This window comes from Nerophis ophidion, linkage group LG10, assembly GCF_033978795.1.
Source record: "Nerophis ophidion isolate RoL-2023_Sa linkage group LG10, RoL_Noph_v1.0, whole genome shotgun sequence".
In the NCBI taxonomy this organism is placed as follows: Eukaryota; Metazoa; Chordata; class Actinopteri; order Syngnathiformes; family Syngnathidae; genus Nerophis; species Nerophis ophidion.
The window spans coordinates 19,737,687-19,761,473 of NC_084620.1; the positions used below are offsets into that span (position 1 = coordinate 19,737,687).

The following is a 23,787-nucleotide window of genomic DNA, read 5'->3' on the forward strand; positions in this document are numbered from 1 at the left end:
GGACACCACATCCTCTGTTTCCAAATATAATTTGAAATGTGGACTTGTCAGACCACAAAACACCTTTTCACTTCACATCCGTCCATCTTAGGTGAGCTCAGGCCCAGCCAGGCCGGCGCGTTTTAGGATATTGTTGATAAATGGGTTTGGCATTGCATAGTAGAGTTTTAACTTGCACTTACAGATGTAGCGACCAACTGTAGTTACTGACAGTGGTTTTTTGAAGTGTTCCTGAGCCCATGAGGTGATATCCTTTACACACTGATGTCGGTTTTTGATGCAGTACCGCCTGAAGGATCAAAAGTCCGTAATATCATCGCTTACGTGCAGTGATTTCTACAGATTCTCTGAACTTTTTGATGATTTTACGGACCGTAGATGGTAAAATCCCTAAATTCCTTGCAATAGCTCGTTGAGAAATGTTCTTCTAAAACAGTTCGTCAATTTGCTTAAAAATTGGTGACCCTCGCCCCATCCTTGATTGTGAATTACTTAGCATTTCATGGAAGCTGCTTCTATAGACAATCATGGCACCCAACTGTTCCAAATCAGCCTGCACACCTGTGGGATGTTGCATATAAGTGTTTGATGAGCATTCCTCAACTTTATAAGTATTTATTGCCACCTTTCGCAACTTCTTTGTCACATGTTGCTAGCATCAAATTCTAAAGTTAATGTTTATTTGCAGAAAAAAAATGTTTATCAGTTTGAACATCAAATATTTTGTCTTTGTAGCATATTCAACTGAATATGGGTTGAAAATTATTTGCAAATCATTGTATTCCGTTTATATTTACATCTAACACAATTTCCCAACTCATATGGAAACAGGGTTTGTATATTGCAGTTAAAATAAATCCATAGGGGCTAGGACCAGGGGGACATCAGGATATAGAGGCATGCAGATAAGAAGCGGCTGGCCTTATTATAATTAGCATTTCTTTTAACTCACTTTTATGTCCCCTACTATTTTATTCCTTTCTTCTACAGCAGCGGTTCTCAAATGGGGGTACGCGTATCCCTGGGGGTACTTGAAGGTATGCCAAGGGGTACGTGAGATTTTTTTTTAAAATATTCTAAAAATAGCTACAATTCAAAAATCCTTTATAAATATGTTTATTGAATAATACTTCAACAAAAAATGAATGTAAGTTCATAAACTGTGAAAAGAAATGCAACAATGCAATATTCAGTGTTGACAGCTAGATTTTCGTCCCATTAATATTGATGTTAAAGATTTCTTTTTTTGTGAAGAAATGTTTAGAATTAAGTTCATGAATCCAGATGGATTTCTATTACAATCCCCAAAGAAGGCCATTTAAGTTGATGATTACTTCTATGTGTAGACATTTTATTAATAATTGAATCCCTTGTTTATTTTTCAACAAGTTTTTAGTTATTTGTATATCTTTTTTTCCAAATAGTTCAAGAAAGACCACTTCAAATGAGCAATATTTTGCACTGTTATACAATTTAATAAATCAGAAACTGATGACATAGTGCTGTATTTTACTTCTTTGTCTCTTTTTTTCCACCAAAAATGCTTTGCTCTGATTAGGGGGTACTTGAATTAAAAACATGTTCACAGGGGGTACATCGCTGAAAAAATGTTGAGAACCACTGTTCTACAGCCTCCATTGTAACCAATTACACAAATGAGACAACTATATAATTGTTCAACCCTCCAGCTACTTTATGTGACGATCTGTCACATCTCATGTCACTTGTTTGTCATATTTCCTCAGTTTTATGTTTATTTCTTGGTCAGTGCTCTTATTTAAGTTCCACTTCCTGCATCTCTTCTTGAACGCTCGTTCCGTCACCTGTCCCTGATTATCAGCCTGGCACCCCTGAATGCAGTCGCCAATCAGGCTGCTATTTATGCCTGCCCCGCCCTCAAGCTCGAGGCTTGATCTATTTTACTGACTTTTAGCGCATCCATAACTGCGCCTCCTGTGTTGAGTATAACGAAAGACTTGTCTTACTTGTACGACGTCTTCCTGTCTCCTGCATCTTGGGGTCACAACTACCACAGCCATTCAAGTCCCTGACACAATAGCTTCCTTCCAGAAGGGATTGAGGACAGTGAGGATGGAGATTTGGAAGAGCAAATAAAGGAAAACATAGATGCTAATGATGAGACAGAAGAGCCAGGAGAGAAATCACTGGAGATGATTTCAGTTTCTAATTTCTGGTCAGAAAAGTATTAGGAGGCCATAGTGCAGGGAATTTTGCCGGAGGTGAGGACATCATTCTAAAACAGGCCAAATCAGTGTTAAAACGGCCAACATTTTTTCAAACACATCACGCCACTGAAGTCTCACTTTCGGCATTCCCACTTGTGCACGAGAGGCACACTGCGCATTGCCAGCAGTCACATTAGAGCAGTGGTTCTCAAACTTGGCTCTCAAAGTACCACCACAATGACCAACATTAAAGTATGGTAGCGTACTGGGCCCAAATATCGATTAAAAACAGTACAGAGGTTTTTCTTTAACAAATATATTCAAAATTTTGGCCACTGTAACATTACAAACAACTTGAACAGTATCACTGTGTCTGAATATTGGAAAATAAAATACTGTACTTTAATCAAGTGATTTTTTGGCGTACCACTAGATTGAGCCCGCGTACCACTAGTGGTACACGTACCACAGTTTGAGAATTCCTGCATTAGAGAAAGGGAATGGAAATTTGAATTTCACCTATAAGTATGAAATGAGAAGAAACTGAAATATTTGGCAAATCAGACTAATTCAGTGCATGGAAACATGTTGAGTGTAAAAAGTGACAAGATGTCAAACAAAGCTGCATAAATAATAAATGATTACTTTCAAAGTAGTAAAACAAACCTGTGCTGTCATCTTTGTCAACAGAAATGTTCAGGTTTCAGTCTACAAGAATTCCACTTCCAACTAGAGAAAACATGCCGCAGTCAATAGTATATGATTTTTGTTTTGCACACACACACAATCTATGGTTGGAGCCCAAAAAACATTAATAAATAGCTACTAAATAAATCAAAAGTTACTCACATGTTATCCAATACTTGAGGAGTTTTTTCACAAAATACCTACTCTTACTCAAGTATTTATTTTGATGACGTTTTACTTTACTTGAGTAATATTAGTCTAAAGCAGTGGTTCTCAAATGGGGGTACGCGTACCCCTGGGGGTACTTGAAGGTATGCCAAGGTGTACGTGAGATTTTAAAAAATATTCTAAAAATAGCAACAATTCAAAAATCCTTTATAAATATGTTTATTGAATGATACTTCAACAAAATATGAATGTAAGTTCATAAACTGTGAAAAGAAATGCAACAATGCAATATTCATTGTTGACAGCTAGATTTTTGTCCCATTAATATTGATGTTAAAGATTTCCTTTTTTGTGAAGAAATGTTTAGAATTAAGTTGATGAATCCAGATGGATCTCTATTATGCTCACCAAAGAAGGCCCTTTAAGTTGATGATTACTTCTATGTGTAGAAATCTTTATTTATAATTGAATCCCTTGATTATTTTTCAACAAGTTTTTAGTTATTTGTTTATCTTCAAGAAAGACCACTACAAATAAGCAATATTTTAAACTGTTATACAATTTAATAAATCAGAAACTGATGAGATAGTGCTGTATTTTACTTTTTTATCTCTTTTTTTCAACCAAAAATGCTTTGCTCTGATTAGGGGGCACTTGAATTAAAAAAATGTTCACAGGGGGTACATCACCGAAAAAAGATTGAGAACCACTGTTCTAAAGTAACAATCGTCCTACCTCAGTACAATAATACGGTGCTCTTGTTTTAAGTTGAAATATTGAAAGTCTAGTGAGGAATATTATTATTATACACATTCATTATTTATTTTGTTCCTTGTGATGTATCCATCAAAGATTGATAACAGGACTGTATTGTGATATTGGTGTTAGCGTGTAGGTCGCACAGTCAGGAGTTTGAGGATTTTCATGTGTGGAGTTTGTATGTGTCAGTTTTCTCTGGGTGTCTTTTAAACATCGTCTTTTATCAGGTCATTGTATTCTCCAGGCTTTGAATCAATAGCAGCTATCTAATTCTGGTATGTCTAAGGCCCATTCTACACTAAGCCGGCTTAGTGTAGAATGTGGGTAATTCCCACATAACCTTATCCATGTCCACACGCACACAATGCCACCATTTAAGACCCCCCCTCCGTCCACCGGCGCAACGTGACCTAGTATGCATGCGTGGAAAATGCGCACGTCTTAGTCACTTCCAGTGTTGCTTTGTGTGACAGTTCTTAAATTAAATTTAACTTGTCTGAACAATATCCAGTGTTGTGGTATTTCAATGAACTGGAATCCAGTGTGCTGTGGGGCCCCATTGTAGTGAATCACACCTGAGCCATCATAAATTATCCATCCATCCATCCATTTCCAACCGCTTATTCTCTTTAGGGTCGCTGGGGGCGTAATCAAATCTTTAATGGACATGTGAAAGTAAACAGTGTGATAAAGAACATTTTACATCAATCAATCTAGGAATCTAGATATCTGGTCAGAACACTCCACACGTTTTTGCCTTCACCTTCATTGTCCATTTGTTTTTGGTGACTTTATATACTCTGGACCTAGACGTTGAATCCGCGACATACATGGCGGACAATAACTGATACAGTCTGCTTTACATGTCTAAATGCATTCAAGGTTTTCCGTGGTCTTCCCTGGACGGCCAGGTAACAAAAAGCACACGCTACCTTTTTGATCACATCTATGGGAGCCCGCATTTTTGATGTCTCTCCTTTAACAAATGGACAAAGTTTTTCGGTAAGTAGAATCTCAGCTGACCTGGACATTTCAAAGTTCTCTTGCCGTCTGAAAAGTGTTGTATCCCAAATAGCTGCAATCGCACATTTCCTTCTATTGAGGTATTCATGTGTGATTTCCACAAGCGTCTCTACATGTCAAAGGAGAAACATGGTCATGTCTGGATGACTCGCCTTCATATTTCCAGTGGTTAGCTCCCAGTTACAAAACTGCTTTATTATGAAGCTGGCTGTGGCGCATTCTTTCTGACGTCACTTCGTCTCCAAACTCAGTTTGTAAATGATCGATGAGTCCGTACTAAGCTAAGAGCTGGAGATTCAAGAAATACACAAAGTCCTGGCATATTTGTGGTAATTTCAAATATTTTATTCAACTGGAGAAAGAGGGCACACATTTTAGCTCCCATTATCTATTTTCGTGACCATCTATTTTGGCAAAGATTTAGGTTTGTCTCTTTTTGATAACGTATGCACTGTGGCCAAGAAATATCACAACTATGCAGATTGATTGCCCACTGATTGGTATCAGCCATTGCTGATTGATGCCTTTTAATGCTGATCATAAACACTGATCCGCTCGCGCTAAAATAGGGGCAAGCAGCTATTTGTGTACCTCCATACAGTTTGGAGCCACTCCCCTAAACTAATAATAAGCATCTCCATTGCGGGGAAAAACTGCACTTCTCAGTATCTTAAATATAATTTTTAAGCATTATTATAACAGGAGGACTAGAGTAAATATGTTACACACTAAGAAAAAGCCAGGAGCAGGCATGCTAATAGCTCAGCTAACCTTGTCGATTCCAATGTTGCTTCAAGTTGTTGTATTTTGGCTGAAAGAGATTGTGTTATGTTGTTGTATTATGCCATACCAACTTTATTTTCAAACCCCTTTAATTATGGCTGAACATGGTTGGGTTGTGGCTTTAGTATGTTGATGCATTACGGCTTAAAGTGGTTGTCTTGTGGCTTTATGTTGTTGTATTATGGCTGAATGTGGTTGTTGTGGCTTTATGTTGTTGTATTATGACTGAATGTGGTAGTGTAGTGGCTTTATGTTGTTGTATTATGGCTGAATGTGGTAGTGTAGTGGCTTTATGTTGTTGTATTATGGCTGAATGAGGTTCTGTTGTGGCTTTATGTTGTTGTATTATGGCTGAATGTGGTTGTTGTGGCTTTTTGTTGTTGTATTATGGCTGAATGTGGTAGTGTTGTGGCTTTATGTTGTTGTATTATGGCTGAATGTGGTTGTTGTGGCTTTTTGTTGTTGCATTATGGCTGAATGTGGTAGTGTAGTGGCTTTATGTTGTTGTATTATGGCTGAACGTGGTTTCCGTTGTGGCTTATGTTGTTGTATTATGGCTAAATGTGGTTGTTGTGGCTTTTTGTTGTTGTATTATGGCTGAAAGTGGTTGTGTTGTGGCTTTATGTTGTTTTTATTATGGCTGAATGTGGTTGTGTTGTGGCTTTATGTTGTTGTATTATGGCTTAAAGTAGTTGTGTTGTGGCTTTATGTTGTTGTATTATGGCTGAAATTGGTTGTGTTGTGGCTTTTTGTTGTTGCATTATGGCTTAAAGTAGTTGTGTTGTGGCTTTATGTTGTTGTATTATGGCTGAACGTGGTTGTGTTGCGGCTTATGTTGTTGTATTATGGCTGAACGTGGTTGTGTTGTGGCTTTATGTTGTTTTTATTATGGCTGAATGTGGTTGTGTTGTGGTTTTATGTTGTTGTATTATGGCTTAAAGTAGTTGTGTTTTGGCTTTATGTTGTTGTATTATGGCTGAAATTGGTTGTGTCGTGGCTTTTTGTTGTTGTATTATGGCTGAATGTGGTTGTGTTGTGGCTTTTTGTTGTTGTATAATGGCTTAAAGTGGTTGTGTTGTGGCTTTATGTTGTTGTATTATGGCTGAATGGGGTTGTGTTGTGGCTTTTTGTTGTTGTGACATGGCTTAAAGTACAAACCCCGTTTCCATATGAGTTGGGAAATTGTGTCAGATGTAAATATAAACGGAATACAATGATTTGCAAATCATTTTCAACCCATATTCAGTTGAATATGCTAAAAAGACAAAATATTTGATGTTCAAACTGATAAACATTTTTTTTTTGCAAATAATCTTTAACTTTAGAATTTGATGCCAGCAACATGTGACAAAGAAGTTGGGAAAGGTGGCAATAAATACTGATAAAGTTGAGGAATGCTCATCAAACACTTATTTAGAACATCCCACAGGTGTTTAGGCTAATTGGGAACAGGTGGGTGCTATGATTGGGTATAAAAGCAGCTTCCATGAAATTCTAAGTAATTCACAAACAAGGATGGGGCGAGGGTCACCAATTTGTAAGCAAATTGTCAAACAGTTTTAGAACAACATTTCTCAACGAGCTATTGTAAGGAATTTACGGATTTTACCATCTACGGTCCGTAAAATCATCAAAAGGTTCAGAGAATCTGGAGAAATCACTGCTTCATACAACCACTGTCAGTAACTACAGTTGGTCGCTACATCTGTAAGTGCAATTTAAAACTCTACTATGCAAAGCGAAAGCCATTTATCAACAACACAAACAAACGCCACCTGTTTTGCTGGGCCTGAGCTCATCTAAGATGGACTGATGCAAAGTGGATAAGTGTTATTTGGTCTGACGAGTCCACATTTGAAATTATATTTGGAAACTGTGGACGTGGTGTCCTCCGGAACAAAGAGTAAAATAACTATCCGGATTGTTATAGGCGTAAAGTTGAAAAGCCAGCATCTGTGATGGTATGGGGGTGTATTAGTGCCCAAGGCATGGGTAACTTACACATCTGTGAAGGCACCATTAATGCTGAAAGGTCCACACAGGTTTTGGAGCAACATATGTTGTCATCCAAGCAACGCTATCATGAACGTCCCTGCTTATTTCAGCAAAACAATGCCAAGCCACGTGTTACAACAGCGTGGCTTCGTAGTAAAAGAATGCAGGTACTTTCCTGGCCCGCCTGCAGTCCAGACCTGTCTCCCATCGAAAATGTGTGGCGCATTATGAAGCGTAAAATACGACAACAAGACCCCCTGTTGAACAACTTAAGCTGTACATCAAGCAAGAATGGTAAAGAATTCCACTTTCAAAGCTTTAACAATTAATTTCCTCAGTTCCCAGATGTTTATTGAGTGTTGTTAAAAGAAAAGGTGATGTAACACAGTGGTAAACATGTCGTTTCCCAACTACTTTGGCATGTGTTGCAGCCATGAAATTCTAAGTTAATTATTATTTGCAAAAAAAAAAAAAAAGTTTGAGTTTCAACATCAAATATATTGTCTTTGTAGTGCATTCAATTGAATATGGGTTGAAAAGGATTTGCAAATCATTGTATTACGTTTATATTTACATCTAACACAATTTCCCTATTCATATGGAAATGGGGTTTGTAATTGTGTTGTGGCTTTGTTGTTGTTGTACAATGGCTGAACGTAGTTGTGTTGTGGCTTTATGTTGTGGTATTGTGGCTTTTTGTTGCCGTTTTATGGCTTAAAGTGGTTGTGTTGTGGCTTTATGTTGTCGTATTGCAGAGGTGAGTAGTAACGCGCTACATTAACAGTTACATTTGAGTTTGAGTTTGAGTTTATTTGGACAATGCATGCATACAACATGATACATCACGATTTTCAGTTTCTCTTTTCAACATGTTCGAAAATTTTACATTACAGTTGCTAAAACTTTTGTTCACTTCATTTGTTCTCAATTCACAGTATACTCCATAATTAATCACAATAAAAATAAATAAATACAGTAAATAAATAAATGATACTCTGTGATGTAAGTTACATTTCATTTGATGAGATAAGTAAGATTATTTAAAAAATAACGGATGGATGGATGAAATAAATTCAGAAAGTTAATCATGGTTCTTCTTCTTTGTACTTTGTAAACACTTTAAGTTTGAAAAGTTTCTTGGAGTGGATCATGTTAGTACATTGTTTGGTTGCTTTGCTTAATCCATTCCACAATTTAATTCCACATACAGATATACTGAAGATCTTAAGTGTTGTACGTGCATACAATTGTTTTAAATTACATTTTTCTCTAAGATTATATTTCTCCTCAATTTTGAGAAAGATTGTTGTATATTCTTGGGTAGCAGGTTATAGTTTGCTTTGTGTATAATTTTAGCTGTTTGCAATTTCACTATGTCATGGAAGTACAGTATTTTTGATTCAATAAATAAATGGTTACTTAAGTACATTTTTAAATAAAATGTACTTGTCAGTGTAGTTTCAATGCAACACACTTTTTACTTTTATTTGAGTATTTTTGTGAAGAAGAAATATTACTTTTACTCCGTTACATTGAGTTTCATTCCGATCGTTCCATGTGTTTATATCACAATTAATATCTAATCTATTGATTAGGCCTTGCAAAGACGTGTTCATTTGTCAGCAAGCCTTCCTCCAACAGGCACAGTCACATGACCCAGTTCCACCAATCCAACTTAAGCCCTCGTGTCGTTTGAAACCATTTCACTAATAAATTGGAGCTTACCTGGTGGGGTACAACAAGCAGGTGGTGGAAAGGACTGTTTTATAAGCTGAAATAGGTCAGTGTTTTAAAGTACTTGATAAAATAGAAACCTGCTTGTTTAATAAGTGTCATAATGTTCCCTAAAAAGAAATTTTAATTGTGTGACATGACGTCAGCACATCCCGGCTGTTTGAGAGAACTGGTGAACAGATACCTCCTAAAACAGTTGACTAAATAGCGTTTTTTTTTTATATCTCTGATGATCATAATAACCACAAGTTTCATTTTAACACAATACAACATTACAAACACCAACTAGCTGTGGAAAAATGTATTTGTTAGATACAAAGCTTAAATGTTACTTGCGCTAGCTTATTAGCACATAGCATTCTTTTTCTTTACTGTCGCATTAGAGATATACAGCATGGAATCTATGACTTCACATGTAGGTGTGAAAATAGAAGAAAGGAAATTATTTGACAAATCTGACTCATTTAGTGCATATGTAGCCCAGGTGGTTTGGCCCCTGTGTCTTTTTAACCACATTCCGCATAGGGACTTACTCCCTGGTTGTTGGTATTGAGAGGTGAGTGTGCTGACCGCTGGACAGAAAGTCAAAGCTGGCAGCCTAGCAGCCAGCACTAGAGAGTGAGGTTTACCAACGTACATCTGGCACAGCCGCACTGGCTGACCCCATTCTTGCTTACCCTCTCGATTTTCCCGGGTGACTCCCGAATTTCAGTGCCCCTCCCGAAAATCTCCCGAGGCAACCATTCTCCCGAATTTTTTTCCCGATTTCCACCCGGACAAATATATTGGGGCCGTGCCTTAAATGCACTGCCTTTAGCGTCCTCTCTCACCTGAAAAGGAGACTATTATATGTGTCTCCGTTATCCATAGGTTTATCTAGAACCCATAAAGTAGGCAGGTACGGAGCTGTTTCTCAGCGTGTGTTTATTTCAGCCGGATTAAAAAAAAAAAGCGAATTGCCTTTGACTGTGAACATAACCTTTTAGTAATTGTTATGAACTTTGCTTAGGGACCTCAGGAAAGGAACATACAATTGAAATTGTTTCGTGGGAAGAATAACTGCATGGAGACAATGGCTCTAAGGAAGTGTTTTTTACCACGTGGTGTAAAAGGGAGAGCTTGTTTGTGTCCAGTCATTCATTCATATCCAATCACCCCCTTGAAAGTGCAGCCAGTCTGAGTTATCGACAAAGTCCAACATGATGACTCACTAACACTCTCACCACACACACCAAAGACCTTGACTTGTCCGTCTTCTGTACCAATGTAGAGTAAATGTTTAGCAAAATGCTCAATTTGCGCCTACTGACAATGACATCAATAAACAAAAACGGGTGCTCAGGTTTATTAGACACAACTAATTATTCTGATTTAATCTTCCTCCTCAACCTTCGGCAGCAAAAGGTCTTACAGATGAAGACGGAGGTCCATATAAAGGCTATGATGACAGCAGCCAAGACAAGAAGCACGTCCAGGCAAAGGTAGGAGTACCAGGCCAGGCTGTATGATGCCGGCTGCAAATGGGGTGCTCCTTGGTGCCTGAGGACGTACTCAATCCAAAAGATGGCCTCGTCCAATGGAGACATGAGGTTGTCGTTGTGGAGACGTGAGAGTCTGCGTATGTTGTCGCGGTATGACGGAGTTTCCAGAATGTCTTTAATAGCCTCAAGGAAGTCTTCCTGGTTGAGCGATTCTGCCTCCAGCACCCGGGCAGCCCCACGTACCTTCAGCCGGAGGACGTTATCAAACTGGTCAAAGAGCAGCGGCAGACCTACAACCGGAACCCCGTGGTAAATGGCCTCATACATGCCATTGGTGCCCCCGTGGGCAACAAACGCCCGTGTTTTGGAGTGGCCCAGAAGGTCGTTCTGAGGCAGCCAGTCCACCAACAGAGTGTTGTTCCCCAAAGATGAAGGCTTTTCTCCCTTGATCCTCCAGATCACCTTTTGAGGCAGCTGAGCAAACGCAGCCGCGATAGCTTCAGTGACCTCTCGAGGCAGAGCAGAGACCAGTGTCCCCAAGGACATGACCACCACCCCGTGTTCCCCGGAGCTCTGCATGAAGGCCTCCAAATCAGTAGGAAGGGGCCGAGCTTTTTTGCACTGAAACCCGCCGATGTAGACTACGTTAGGCATTGTTGGGCGAGGAAATTCAAAGACGAAATTGGACCTCACCAGCCAGATATCTGCCGCACGTTCTAAAGACAGCAAGTCTGTTCCAGGTGGGAAGTGCCTCTGGAAGAGATCCGAGTACTTTGGGTTTATGTAAAAGTACAACTCAATAACACTATAAAGGTAATGCAGCATATTCTTCAGCCTTCCCTGAAAATCCATTTGGTCATGTAGTTCACTTCCGGACACAGGGACAAAGGAGACTGGGGAAGGGGACGTAACGAAGTGGCTCTCTCCATTATTAATCCAGCGTACATTGAAGACCATTGGCAATTTGAGGTATTTTCCCAGGAGCACCCCCACAGTCAGGCCTGGGTCAGTCAACATGAGATCAAACTTGGCATCCTGAAGCTTCCTTACAAAAACCAGATCATCCAACATCTTGCCGACGGCCGCGGCGAGAAGACCGTGACCTGCTGACAGCATTTTTGTAATAATGCGCTGCTGGCAAAACGTCTTCAGGAAGTTGGTGGACTTGCGGCATTCGATAACATCCACAAGGATCCTATTGTAGAAGTTCTTTTTGGTGCCGTCCTCCAACATGGGCATGGTGATGGACGTGTAGAAGGAGGCATTAGTGGGAATGTACCAGCTGTGGGGGGAGTGCAGCACGGTGAGGAGGTGGCCTCGGGAGTGCAGCTCCTTGAGGATCACCTCCATGTTGATCCAGTGGCTACCGTCCACCGGCACCACCAGGATCCTGCTGCAGCCAGCAGGCCCGGGGGACAGGAAGCCAAGAAGTGCAAGGAGCACTGGAAAGATGTTGGACATTTCCTGGCAGCAAAGATAAGACATAAGACACAATTCATTTTTGAACGTGTTGACATGTATGCCGCTGAGTCATTAAATACACATTTGAACAATAAAACAGTTACACTTTAAACAAACTCAAATTATCCTAAAAAGAGACAGCTTTTCCCATTTCAAGTGAAAAGGTGTTGTTAATAACATGGTAAGCAAAATATGCTTAGCTGGAATTCCTAAAACGAGAATATTTTTCTTGTGATTTTAAGAACATATGAAATCGAGAAATCTGCCTAAGTTTCAGCAAATTGTTCTTATCACATAACAAGATTTAAATAAAATGTCATTGATACAAAGTAAGATTAAGCTACATGTTCCTATTAGATTCATAAATTAAGATAAAATGTACTTTTATGAGGCTAGATTTAAGCAAAATGTTTTAACATATTCTAGATTTAGGATTATTCCTCTCTATTGGTCTGTGTTTAACATAACATTGTAAGTTTTTCCAATGTTATCATTCTTTTAAGCAGAAATGTAATGATTCCTATTCCATGTAAAAAGGAGATCAACCCTAAAAAAACAGACACCTCATCCATAATTAATTCACTTTTCTGTCTTTTTTTATTTTTTTATTTTTTTATGATATGCCGAGAGGCAAATGAAAAACCGGCTGTGGGCCAAAAACGGCCATATTTTGGACAGCTCTGCACTCGGTCACAGTGTGGCCCCTTATTATTAATTTATTTATTTTTCCTTAAAATAAGTATTATACATATACTGTAGAGATCGGTAGGTCGTGAGTTCATACCAAAGACTATAAAAATGGGACCCATTACCTCCCTGCTTGGTACTCAGCATCAAGGGTTGGAATTGGGGGTTAAATCACCAAAAACTATTTTCGGGCGCAGCCACCGCTGCTGCTCACTGCTCCCTTCGCCTCCCAGGGGGTGAACAAGGGTGATGGGTCAAATGCAGCATCTCTGTCTGGACCGGAGCCTGCAATGCCTCAGACTGGAAGTCTCTCCAGAGAGTGGTGAGGACGGCGGAAAAGATTATCAGGACTCCTCTTCCTCCTATCCAGGAGATCGCAAAAAGCCGCTGCCTGACCAGGGCACAGAAATTCTGCAAAGACTCCTCCTACCCCCATCAAGGACTGTTTTCACTGCTGGACTCTAGGAATAGGTTCCGCAGCCTCCTTAGCAGAACCTCCAGGTTCTGTAACAGCTTTTTCCCTCTGGTTGTAAGACTCTTGAACGCATCATAATTAAATTATTCCCTCAACTCCCCCCAAAATGGATTAACTTGCTGGAATAAAAAAGACAATATAACATACATCCATAAACATGGACGCATGTGAAAAAGTGCAATGTAATTGTCTGTACAGTAATCTATTTATTTATATCTGCACCTTATTGATTTTTTTTTAATTTTTATCCTGCACTACCAAAAGCAAATGAAACTAAATTTTGTTCTTATTTGTACTGTAAAGTTCAAATTTGAATGACAATAAAAAGGAAGTCTAAGTCTAAGTCTAAGTCTAAATGCAGAGGGTAATTTCACCACACCTCAAGTGTGTGTGACAATCATTGGTACTTTAACTTTAACTTACATTTTTTATGTGTGGATGTGTTGTTAAATTTAGAAAGTCAGGGAACCGGTTTTATTCTTAATTAATGACGAATATTTTTAATATATTGTGGTTTTGTAATTATTTACAAAAATCTGGATATATACTTTTCAAACATAAGATCCTTTTTTGTGTAAAAAATAAGATATTTTTGCTCCTGAGGAAACAAGTTGTTGTATTTACCGCGGTGTATTTATTTTACATGACTCATTTTTTGCATTACTTTGAACACCTGACGACAAACATTACACAACAGCAGGTCAATTTTTGAATGCTGTTTGTTTCCCTTTTTCTTTTATTGACTATGTGCTCTCGACATGCCTGAGGGATTCTTCCGAGATTAGATAATGGGCAATTGGAATGATTCAATAAAAAGGAACAACACAGTCATTTTTGGTGTAATATGTTCAAAAATCTCACCTCAGTTGGGTTTGTTGTATCAGAATCCACAAGTTGGCCTCCTGAGGTCCTGCAAGATGTATTCAATGTAACACCAAACGGGTGCAATAATGTCACACAGCGCCTGACCTGCAGGGTCAAAGTCCACATTGGCGGGTTATCAGTTTAGCAACCTTAACTGTTGTGGGTGCAGTAGGTGTTAGCACCGTCTTTTTACGCAAGTTAGACAACACGTCTGGAATCACTTAAAATTCTTCCTTTAAAACAGACTTGGGGTCTCTTTTGTTGCCATGGTGACCTCGGATGAACCTGCCTGTATACCTGGAAAGAAACATTTGTGCATTGGTCTGTTCTATTAGTATTGTGCAAGCTGTAGGTGGCGCCCTTGAGAAAATGAAGTCTGAGGGTGTCTTTCGTGACCTTGTGTTGTGTCATCATATGAAAGTGTTTGTGAAAACATATATTCCATAAAGATGAAAATAGTCATAAATATATTCAATAAATAGCGACGAAGCAGACAAAACGTGGGATGTCGTGTCAAAAAAATGCTCTGAAAACAACAATATCAATAATAATAATAATAATAATAATAATAATGACATTTCCTTGCACCTTTTCAAGGTCGGTCTGGAAGCCAACAAGCTCCTGGGACGCTCGCCGCTTCACAGGCGCTTCCTTCCTGCAATTGTCCCCGGCCTCAAGATCGTGGCTCATTTACAATCCCCACGTAGTCCTCCGACACCCACCGACGCTCATTTGTTTTCCAGGCATGAGTCACTTTTTATGACACAAAGATTTTGCTGGTATTTCACACGATGCTGTGTTTACGCATCCCCCCCCGGCGACTCCCCTCCAGAGACAGCTCTGGAAAGTTCCATCCATGCCGTGGAACTTTAAGTCATGGTTGATATGGACACATAGGCCCCCAATCTAATGACATCCAATGCAACATCTTTATCGCAAATTAGGTGCTATCCCCATAGCAGGAGCAGTTTAGGAGAGAATATTTGTGAATGAACGGGATTGGCCAAAGTAGGACAAAAATATGTGTACTTTACCAACTCAAGGCCGAATACATTCATCATCTTGATAATTACTTCGGATTTATAATTATAGAAAAAAGGCTAAAACTGATCCAATGTAGACATTAGATTAGATTAGATTAGATAGTACTTTATTTATTCCGTCAGGAGAGTTCCTTCAGGAAAATTACAATTTTCAGCACAATCCCATTCAAGATCAGACAAACATTAAAGGGAGACAGAACAGGATCGCTGACGGGTCTGCCGGCTTCCAGCGCCCCTTACAAAAAAAGATGAGATACAGGTAAACAAGGGGGGGGAGAAAAAAATAGAAGATTAAAATAAAATAAAAAAATCGGTCTTAGCCTGGGCCCTGGAGAGGGGGTGCAGACTGAGGCCAAGGGAAAAAAACAACAACTCATTGCCATAGTACACATCCCTCTTACATGTGTGTAAGAGGGAGACATCAAACATCAAAGAACACATAGGATATTAAAGACATTAAAGCAGCAGATACAACTAGACACTTCTACATACAGCTATGAATAAAAAGTAAAAGAAACATATCCACTGTGGTGGCCTCTGCGGTGTTCCACGCCATCGTCCGCTGGGGTGGAGGGAGGATGGCCAGAGACAGGAGCAGACCCAACAAAGCAACCAAGACAGCCGACTCCACTCTCGGCCAGTGTCCAGTCCGCATGGATGAACGATGATACGTCCAAGGTGACTGAGGTGTCCGACACCTGCTCACCCAGCCAAGACACCGCGAAGCCTCTCCGTCCCAGCGCTCAGTGCCAGCTCCGCAGCCCTGTCCCCTCATCCGCATCTCCTCCAGTCCCTCCAAAGCGACTCCGGTGTGGCAGAGACCCAGCAGCTAGTCTCCATGGCCAAAAGGCTCCCGGGAGGCAGATCCAGAAGTCCACAAAAAAAGCACCACAGAGGTCACAAAAGTGACACCCCTTGTCACACAGTCCCAAAGGGTCCCGGACCAAAAGGCAAAAAAATATAATAACACATGAAAACAAGAGGGAAACACAAAAGGATGATACAAGAGCACAGAGCTCCTGCCTACAGCAGCCACTACAGCAGCGCCATCTTGGAAAAAACATGCATACAAATATGTCGTACAATATAAAACAGCCTTGATCTCAGCTCTGTGTTAAAGGTGTCCCATTTTAAGTTAGAGTTAAGGTTAAAGTACCAATGATTGTCACACACATACTAGATGTGGCGAAATTATTCTCTGCATTTGACCCATCACCCTTGATCACCCCCTGGGAGGTGAGGGGAGCAGTGAGCAGCAGCGGTGCCGCGCCCAGGAATCATTTATGGTTAGATAACCCCCAATTCAAACCCTTAATGCTGATTTTGATTTATTTTTTAGATAATATAGACATGTCACCACCGCTATCATTAGTTTCTTGTATTATGTATTATTTCCTGTCTCGCGCTCTTATTTTATGTTCCAATTCCTGTTTGCCTCCTTTTACCACCACTCCTCTGGTCTGAGCGCTGGCTCCCTCACCTGTCCCTGATTTCCAATCAGGAAACACTCGTCCCAGGTTGCCAATCAGGATGCTTCTTATGCCAGCCCTGTTCTTTGTATTTTGCTGTGTTTGCTTTGCTTTTCACTCACATTTTACTCTTTGTGCCTTTCCCAGCATCAGATCTTGCTTTTTTATGTGTTGCCTGCGTTTTTACGAATAAAAACGGCTTCTTTCATGCGCCTGCATCCTGGGGTCCTGACTTAAACCAGACATAGCAATCATGACATATAAAGATATTCAATATTATGTCCCAGCCGTAGTAGAAAAGTGCAAATGTTTTAATGGTTAGTTTATTTGGTATATATGAGCCCAGTACAGTTTCAAACTTTTCTTTGCAGATCAAGTACTCTCACCTGTGGCTGTTAACCAGGGGCGTATTTAGTCATTTCGGGGCCCAAAGCAAAGCTATTGATTAGGGACCCCTATATAACAAAAGCAACATAGTAATTTAGCATGTCATTAGAAACTACCATGCGAGTTGCACATCAAAGCTTTAAAGCACAGTTTTCAAACTCAAAGGCATGCCAGATCTGGCATGCCAAATCATTAAAGTGAGCTTCTTAATCATTAAAGTGACCCTCTAAATTATTTAATGCAGGGGTGTTAAACTAATTTTAGATCGGGGATCACATGGAAAATAATCTACACCCAAGTGGGCCAAACTGGTAAAATCACGGCACGGTAACTTAAAAATAAAGACAACTTTAGAGTGTTTTCTTTGTTTAAAAATAGAACAAGCACATTCTAAAATTGTACGAATTATAATGTTGGGTTGTTGTTTTTTTTACACTTAACTGTTGCGGTTAATCTAATATTCTACCTTTTATTTTTCGTCATTCATACTTTCTGAAATATTATGTGATAATGTTCAACAGTCAGTTAATTTTCAATCTATCAAGATAAAAAATTATATCAAAATCAAATTACAGTTTGTTAGTTATGTAGTTTGCTAATTTTTCTCGACTGATGTACTAACATCATGTGGTTTATTTTGTACATATCTAGCATCACCTACAAAGATACAAAGAATTGCTATCACGACATCCAGTGGACACATTTAGAACAGCTGTTTCTTTCATTCAAAAAAATCCGGTTAAAGGCCTACTGAAACCCACTACTACCGACCACGCAGTCTGATAGTTTATATATCAATGATGAAATATTAACATTGCAACACATGCCAATACGGCCTTTTTAGTTTACTAAATTGCAATTTTAAATTTCCCGGGAGTTTCGTCTTGAAAACGTTGTGTAATGATGACGTGTACGCAAGACGTCACAGCTTTTTAGGAAGTATGAGCGCTGCGCACACACACAGCTAAATGTCGTCTGCTTTAACGGCATAATTACACAGTATTTTGGAGAACTGTGTTGCTGAATCTTTTGCAATTTGTTCAATTAATATTGGAGGAGTCAAAGTAGAAAGATGGAGTTGGGAAGCTTTAGCCTTTAGCCACACAAACACACGGTGATTCCTTGTTTAAAATTCCTGGAGGTGAAAATTTACTATGGATCAGAGCGCGGTCAAGCGAACATAAAACACGACAGAATGGCAAACAGCAGGTTTCGGTGAGAAAATTGTGGTTAAAAAGTCGCTTCTTACCAGAGAAAAGCTGAGCTTGCCCCGTCCATAGCTGCCGTCGACTCCCCTGAGACACTGCGCGTCAAGACACCCGTGGACGTACACCTCCGACTATCAGGTACTATTTAACTCACTAGCAACACAATAGAAAGATAAGGGATTTCCCAGAATTATCCTACTAAATGTGTCTAAAAACATCGGAATCCCAATGCAATCTAGTCGTCGCTATCAATATCCTCAAACACAAATCTTTCCTCCTCGCTCAAATTAATTGGAAAATTGTTGTTTTCTCGGTCCGAATAGCACTTTTTGTTGGAGGCTCCTCATTATAAACAATGTGAATATGTGAGGAGCCCCCACACTTGCGACATCATCGTCTGCGACTTCCGGTAGAGGCAAGGCTTTTCTCTGAGCACCGAAAGTTGCAAACTTTATCATGGATGTTCTCCACTAAATTCTTTCAGCAAAAATATGGCAATATCGCGAAATGATCAAGTATGACACATAGAACGGACCTGCTATGACCGTTTGAATAAGAAAATCTCATTTTAGTAGGCCTTTAATTCTTATAGTTGGCAAAATCATCCCGCGGGACGGATAAAACCTGTTCGCGGGCCTGATCCGGTCGTACGTTTGACACCCCTGATTTAATGTGACCAGCCCCCATAAATATAAAAATGAAATGATCAAATAAATGAAAATAAGACGGAATGCACTTTCTGGTTAAATGTATTTGTTCTATCAATTTTGAAAGAAAAATGTACTGCATGTTATCAAACATAAATACCTAATATGTCGCAGGTCACCTTGACTTATGATTTCAAAGCAAATTATCCGTCAATCTGTAAGTAAAACACATAATCAAAAATATTTGCCTAAGCAAATGCTATTGTACGTTTGTATTCACAAATTATTACCGGTTACAGTAAGTCTAAAAGCCACTCAGACTTAGGTTACATTTAAAACCGTCTGGAGCTCAGCTTTGTGGGAGTAATACCAACATTTCAATGTATTCCCTGTCTTTTTTTTTTTTTGCTGTTGTTTTTTGTAGTTTTCTTGTTTTGTTTATTTATATTTTTAGGTTTAGGACACATATGGCTTAGTGTACAAAAGCTTGATAATATTTACGAAGGACTCTAGCAATGTCACAGAGGTCAAGTTTCTCATGCCATATAGTTGTTAAATATGTTCCAAACTTTAATAAGCTGCTCTGTGGCATTCCAAGAGAGGCAATCCCAGATCTTGTCAGTGTCTTGCACTGAAGGAAATGGACACACAGTGCCTTTGGCTTCAAGATGGCGTCGAAATAATTGGCTTGGGGGCGGTTTTTTCTCCTTCTTCCTTTCCTTCAGTCGGCCATGTTGACAAATGTTATGGGATTCCTTCTGACTTGCATCTCTCGGGCTATTTGGCACCATGAGCATGGCCCGCAGCAACAAGCGTACACGCAATCGTTGCACACTGTACCCTGGGGACAAAACACATCCAGTCAGATAAACAGGAAGATAACACCTTCAACCAAAATCCACTAAACTTCTTTTTGGACAGTGTGACGTTGTTGTCTACCTCGATATTGTAGCGCTGACGTACAGACACCCTCAGGGCGGTGGTTATGGGCGGGATGATCCCAAAGGTGTCCAGCAGCGGTAGACAGAGACACTCTCCGGCATCCACTGACGTTTTACACGTGAAGCACGGAAGGCACCAGCAGGCGAAACAACCTGTAAAGAACACATTGTGCGATTATTGGTCATTTTTGATCCGGGGGCCGCATTGGGTTAAAACCATTTGGCTGGGGGCTGGGCTGTATACTGTGTGTGTGTGTGTGTGTATATATATATATATATATATATATCCATCCATTTTCTACCGCTTATTCCCTTTTGGGGTCGCGGGGGGCGCTGGCGCCTATCTCAGCTACAATCGGGCGAAAGGCAGGGTACACCCTGGACAAGTCGCCACCTCATCGCAGGGCCAACACAGAAAGACAGACAACATTCACACTCACATTCAAACACTAGGTTCCAATTTAGTGTTGCCAATTAACCTATCCCCAGGTGCATGTCTTTGGAGGTGGGAGGAAGCCGGAGAACCCGGAGGGAACCCACGCATTCACGGGGAGAACATGCAAACTCCACACAGAAAGATCCCGAGCCTGGATTTGAACCCAGGACTGTAGGAACTTCGTATTGTGAGGCAGACGCACTAACCCCTCTGCCACCGTGAAGCCCCTATATATATATATATATATATATATATATATATATATATATATATATATGTATATATATATATATATATATATATATATATAGCAGGGAAACTTGCAAAACAGGCATTTTGGGATGATATAGCCTCTTGTGTGTTTTCCTGACCTAACGTATATTCCGCTCTCCCCTGGTACTTAGTACTGTGTACTGTATAACCAATAAACCACAGTAACCTCAACCTATATATATATATATATATATATATATATATATATATATATATATATATATATATATATATATATATATATATATATATATATCAGTAAATTGCTATCCTAAGTATTGTAAAGCCGGAAGTGGGATGGAGTTGAGTTTTTCTTTAATCAGATGAATGGGAAAAAAATTCATCAAATATTTGCTTAGCTATAGCATAATTAACCTATTTGTGACTTTATAAATGCAGTTTTAACATTTTGAAAGCCCATTTGACGTAAAATAACACCCTTCCGTCACCTTTACGCTAGTTTAATCCAACATATTAATGCTGCCGTGCATAGGCTGAGCCAATTGGTGCCCACGATACTGAACAGTGTGATCTGATAAGTTTGGTCTCCTCTAGTGGCCAATACTACTGTAGTATTATTACTTTGTTTTATTCAGCTGTTTTAAGGCTTCAACATGCTTAATTAAGCCCAAAAATATGCTTAAATATTTTTTGGACCCCTGTCAAATCTCACATAGATTTGAAACATCTCCACTGCTAGTGATGAGGATCAGCTGGAGCTGGTTAACAATCACCTTCATGGGTTCCCCACTCAGCCGTGTCTCTCGTCCTACGCCAGGCTTTTAAGCTTTTGCTCCTTGCGGCCCCTTGTGTGCTACATTTTTGAGGATTTAGTTATACTTTCCTGTTGGCAACTTTTTACTCTTTTGTTTCAGCAAAAGCTTTCCTTCCTGCCTGTTGCTCTCACATCACACTCCCACTGCTACCCCAGGGCCTTTTAGTGCTCCTAAAAGTGCACGCAGTTCAGTGTTTTATCATATGGGGCATCATATCATAGTGCCTGCATATTCTCAACGCTTCAGCCATCTCCTGTCTGCAGCATTCCTGCAGGCTACATCAGGCCCAGCCATCAGCTTCGTGCTCACACTTGGTCGAGCACGAGGACAAAGGGGCTCACTCACAAAAAGTCAAATCCTGGAAGCAGTCGCAAATGCCCGAGCTCCACTGGTTTGACATGGACGTCATGGTGGTCATAGTGAAGGGCTTGGGTTGGCTCAGTTGTTGAGACATGGCTGGCTGATGGAGAAAATACATGGGAAGAGTTGTGCGTTGATAAGAAAAATAAAAATGATAATCACCTATCTGGCTGATTTTAAGAGTTCAGTGCATGCATCATTATAGGCCATTCAATTCCCCCAAAAGTCAAAGTAAACAAGATACTGTCGATGGACATCTTACCAGAGTGCACGCTGTGTGTGGCCAGGTCTGCAAAGAAGGCGACTGATGCATGAGCACCTGTGCCGCGCTTATTTTATAGACATGCGTGTAGCACCAACAGGTCAAGCCAGTCGTATAGCGTGCCAAATCGGACGTGTCCAGCAGACCGATTGAGATAAGATTAAGATAAGATATACTTATTGAAAAGTGCGTCAGTGTAAATTTGTTCTCGAATACCAAATAGGAATACTTTTTTTGTGCTGATCGGACAATATGATTAAAGTCAGTGTTTTACGTGACAGAACGTGTCAAACCCAGCAGTGTACACGGTGTAGCATCATAATAGGACAGGTGCAAATTCCATTCGGCTTTAAAGTCTGAGGTCCAGAACAAAAATGACAAAAAGATGCTTGCGCGGCATTCACACTGGTATTACTGTTATGGGACCGAACATAAAGTACGCACGAGTAAAGACTTGATTGGAAAGTTTAGGATTCATGATTTACGTGACGTGACTAAATTGCTCTGAAACAAAATGCCGTTTCATGGGTCGAACACATAGATCATTTTTATTTTCTGTTATTTTTAATAAGCTTCTAAATAATTTTCTAAAATCTACTTTTTAAGAGTTGTCATTGGGGAATAGTCTCGCTTACATTTGTTACCAATTCCTGGTAGATCGGAATCGATACTAGTACTCAACGTTACCAATTTTTGCTACTTGTGTTAATAAAAGTCTCTTTTTTGTTAAACATTTAACAGTGGGCTGATAATGAGGGTTGGACTCCGCCAAGGCTGTCCTTTGTCATCGATTCTGTTCATAACTTTTATGGACAGAATTTCTAGGCGCAGTCAAGGCGTTGAGGGGTTCCGGTTTGGTGGCCGCGGGATTAGGTCTCTGCTTTTTGCAGATGATGTGGTCCTGATGGCTTCATCTGGCCGGGATCTTCAGCTTTCACTGGATCGGTTCGCAGCCGAGTGTGAAGCGACCGGAATGAGAATCAACACCTCCAAGTCCGAGTCCATGGTTCTCGCCCGGAAAAGGGTGGAGTGCCATCTCCGGGTTGGGGAGGAGACCCTGCCCCAAGTGGAGGAGTTCAAGTACCTAGGAGTCTTGTTCACGAGTGAGGGAAGAGTGGATCGTGAGATCAACAGGTGGATTGGTGCGGCCTCTTCAGTAATGCGTCTTCGATCCGTTGTGGTGAAGAAGGAGCTGAGCCGGAAGGAAAAGCTCTCAATTTACCGGTCGATCTACGTTCCCATCCTCACCTGTGGTCATGAGCTTTGGGTCATGACCGAAAAGATAAGATCACGGGTACAAGCGGCCGAAAAGAGTTTCCTCCACCAGGCGGCGGGGCTCTCCCTTAGAGATAGGGTGAGAAGCTCTGCCATCCGGGAGGCACTCAAAGTTAAACCGCTGCGCCTCCACATCGAGAGGAGCCAGATGAGTTGGCTCGGGCATCTGGTCAGGATGCTACCTGAACGCCTCCCTCGAGAGGTGTTTAGGGCACGTCCAACCGGTAGGAGACCACGGTGAAAACCCAGGACACGTTGGGAAGACTATGTCTCCCGGCTGGCCTGGGAACGCCTCGGGATCCCCGGGGAAGATCTGAACGAAGTGGCTGGGGAGAGGGAAGTCTGGGCTTCCCTGCTTAGGCTGCTGCCCCCGCAACCCGACCTCGGATAAGCGGAAGATAATGGAT

The 23,787-nt window shown here is 40.4% G+C and overlaps 2 protein-coding genes across 2 annotated transcripts; both read right to left on the reverse strand.

Annotated features, from left to right (window-relative positions):
- Positions 1-10,299: 10,299 nt before the first annotated feature.
- Positions 10,300-14,403, reverse strand: LOC133560340 (UDP-glucuronosyltransferase 2B31-like). Its single transcript, XM_061912784.1, has 2 exons — positions 14,301-14,403; positions 10,300-12,280 (listed from the first exon to the last, which is right to left on the reverse strand). The coding sequence occupies exon 2, from the start codon at positions 12,275-12,277 to the stop codon at positions 10,697-10,699; it is 1,581 nt and encodes a 526-aa protein (XP_061768768.1). The 5' UTR covers positions 12,278-12,280; positions 14,301-14,403; the 3' UTR covers positions 10,300-10,696.
- A 2,717-nt stretch (positions 14,404-17,120) lies between these two features.
- LOC133560342 (cornifelin homolog A-like) lies at positions 17,121-22,216 on the reverse strand. The gene is made up of 4 exons (XM_061912785.1): positions 22,106-22,216; positions 21,829-21,943; positions 19,997-20,151; positions 17,121-19,898 (listed from the first exon to the last, which is right to left on the reverse strand). The coding sequence occupies exons 1-4, from the start codon at positions 22,154-22,156 to the stop codon at positions 19,779-19,781; spliced, it is 441 nt and encodes a 146-aa protein (XP_061768769.1). The 5' UTR covers positions 22,157-22,216; the 3' UTR covers positions 17,121-19,778.
- Between the last annotated feature and the right edge of the window lie 1,571 nt (positions 22,217-23,787).

Excerpts from the sequence above, each read along its gene's own strand:
- LOC133560340 (XM_061912784.1), bottom strand. The coding sequence starts at position 12,277 with ATGTCCAACATCTTTCCAGTGCTCCTTGCACTTCTTGGCTTCCTGTCC.
- LOC133560342 (XM_061912785.1), bottom strand. The coding sequence starts at position 22,156 with ATGCATCAGTCGCCTTCTTTGCAGACCTGGCCACACACAGCGTGCACT. Across the intron at positions 20,152-21,828 it reads CTTCCAGGATTTGACTTTTT|GTTGTTTCGCCTGCTGGTGC; the intron begins GTGAGTGAGCCC and ends TGTTCTTTACAG. Across the intron at positions 19,899-19,996 it reads GTCAGCGCTACAATATCGAG|GGTACAGTGTGCAACGATTG; the intron begins GTAGACAACAAC and ends TTTTGTCCCCAG.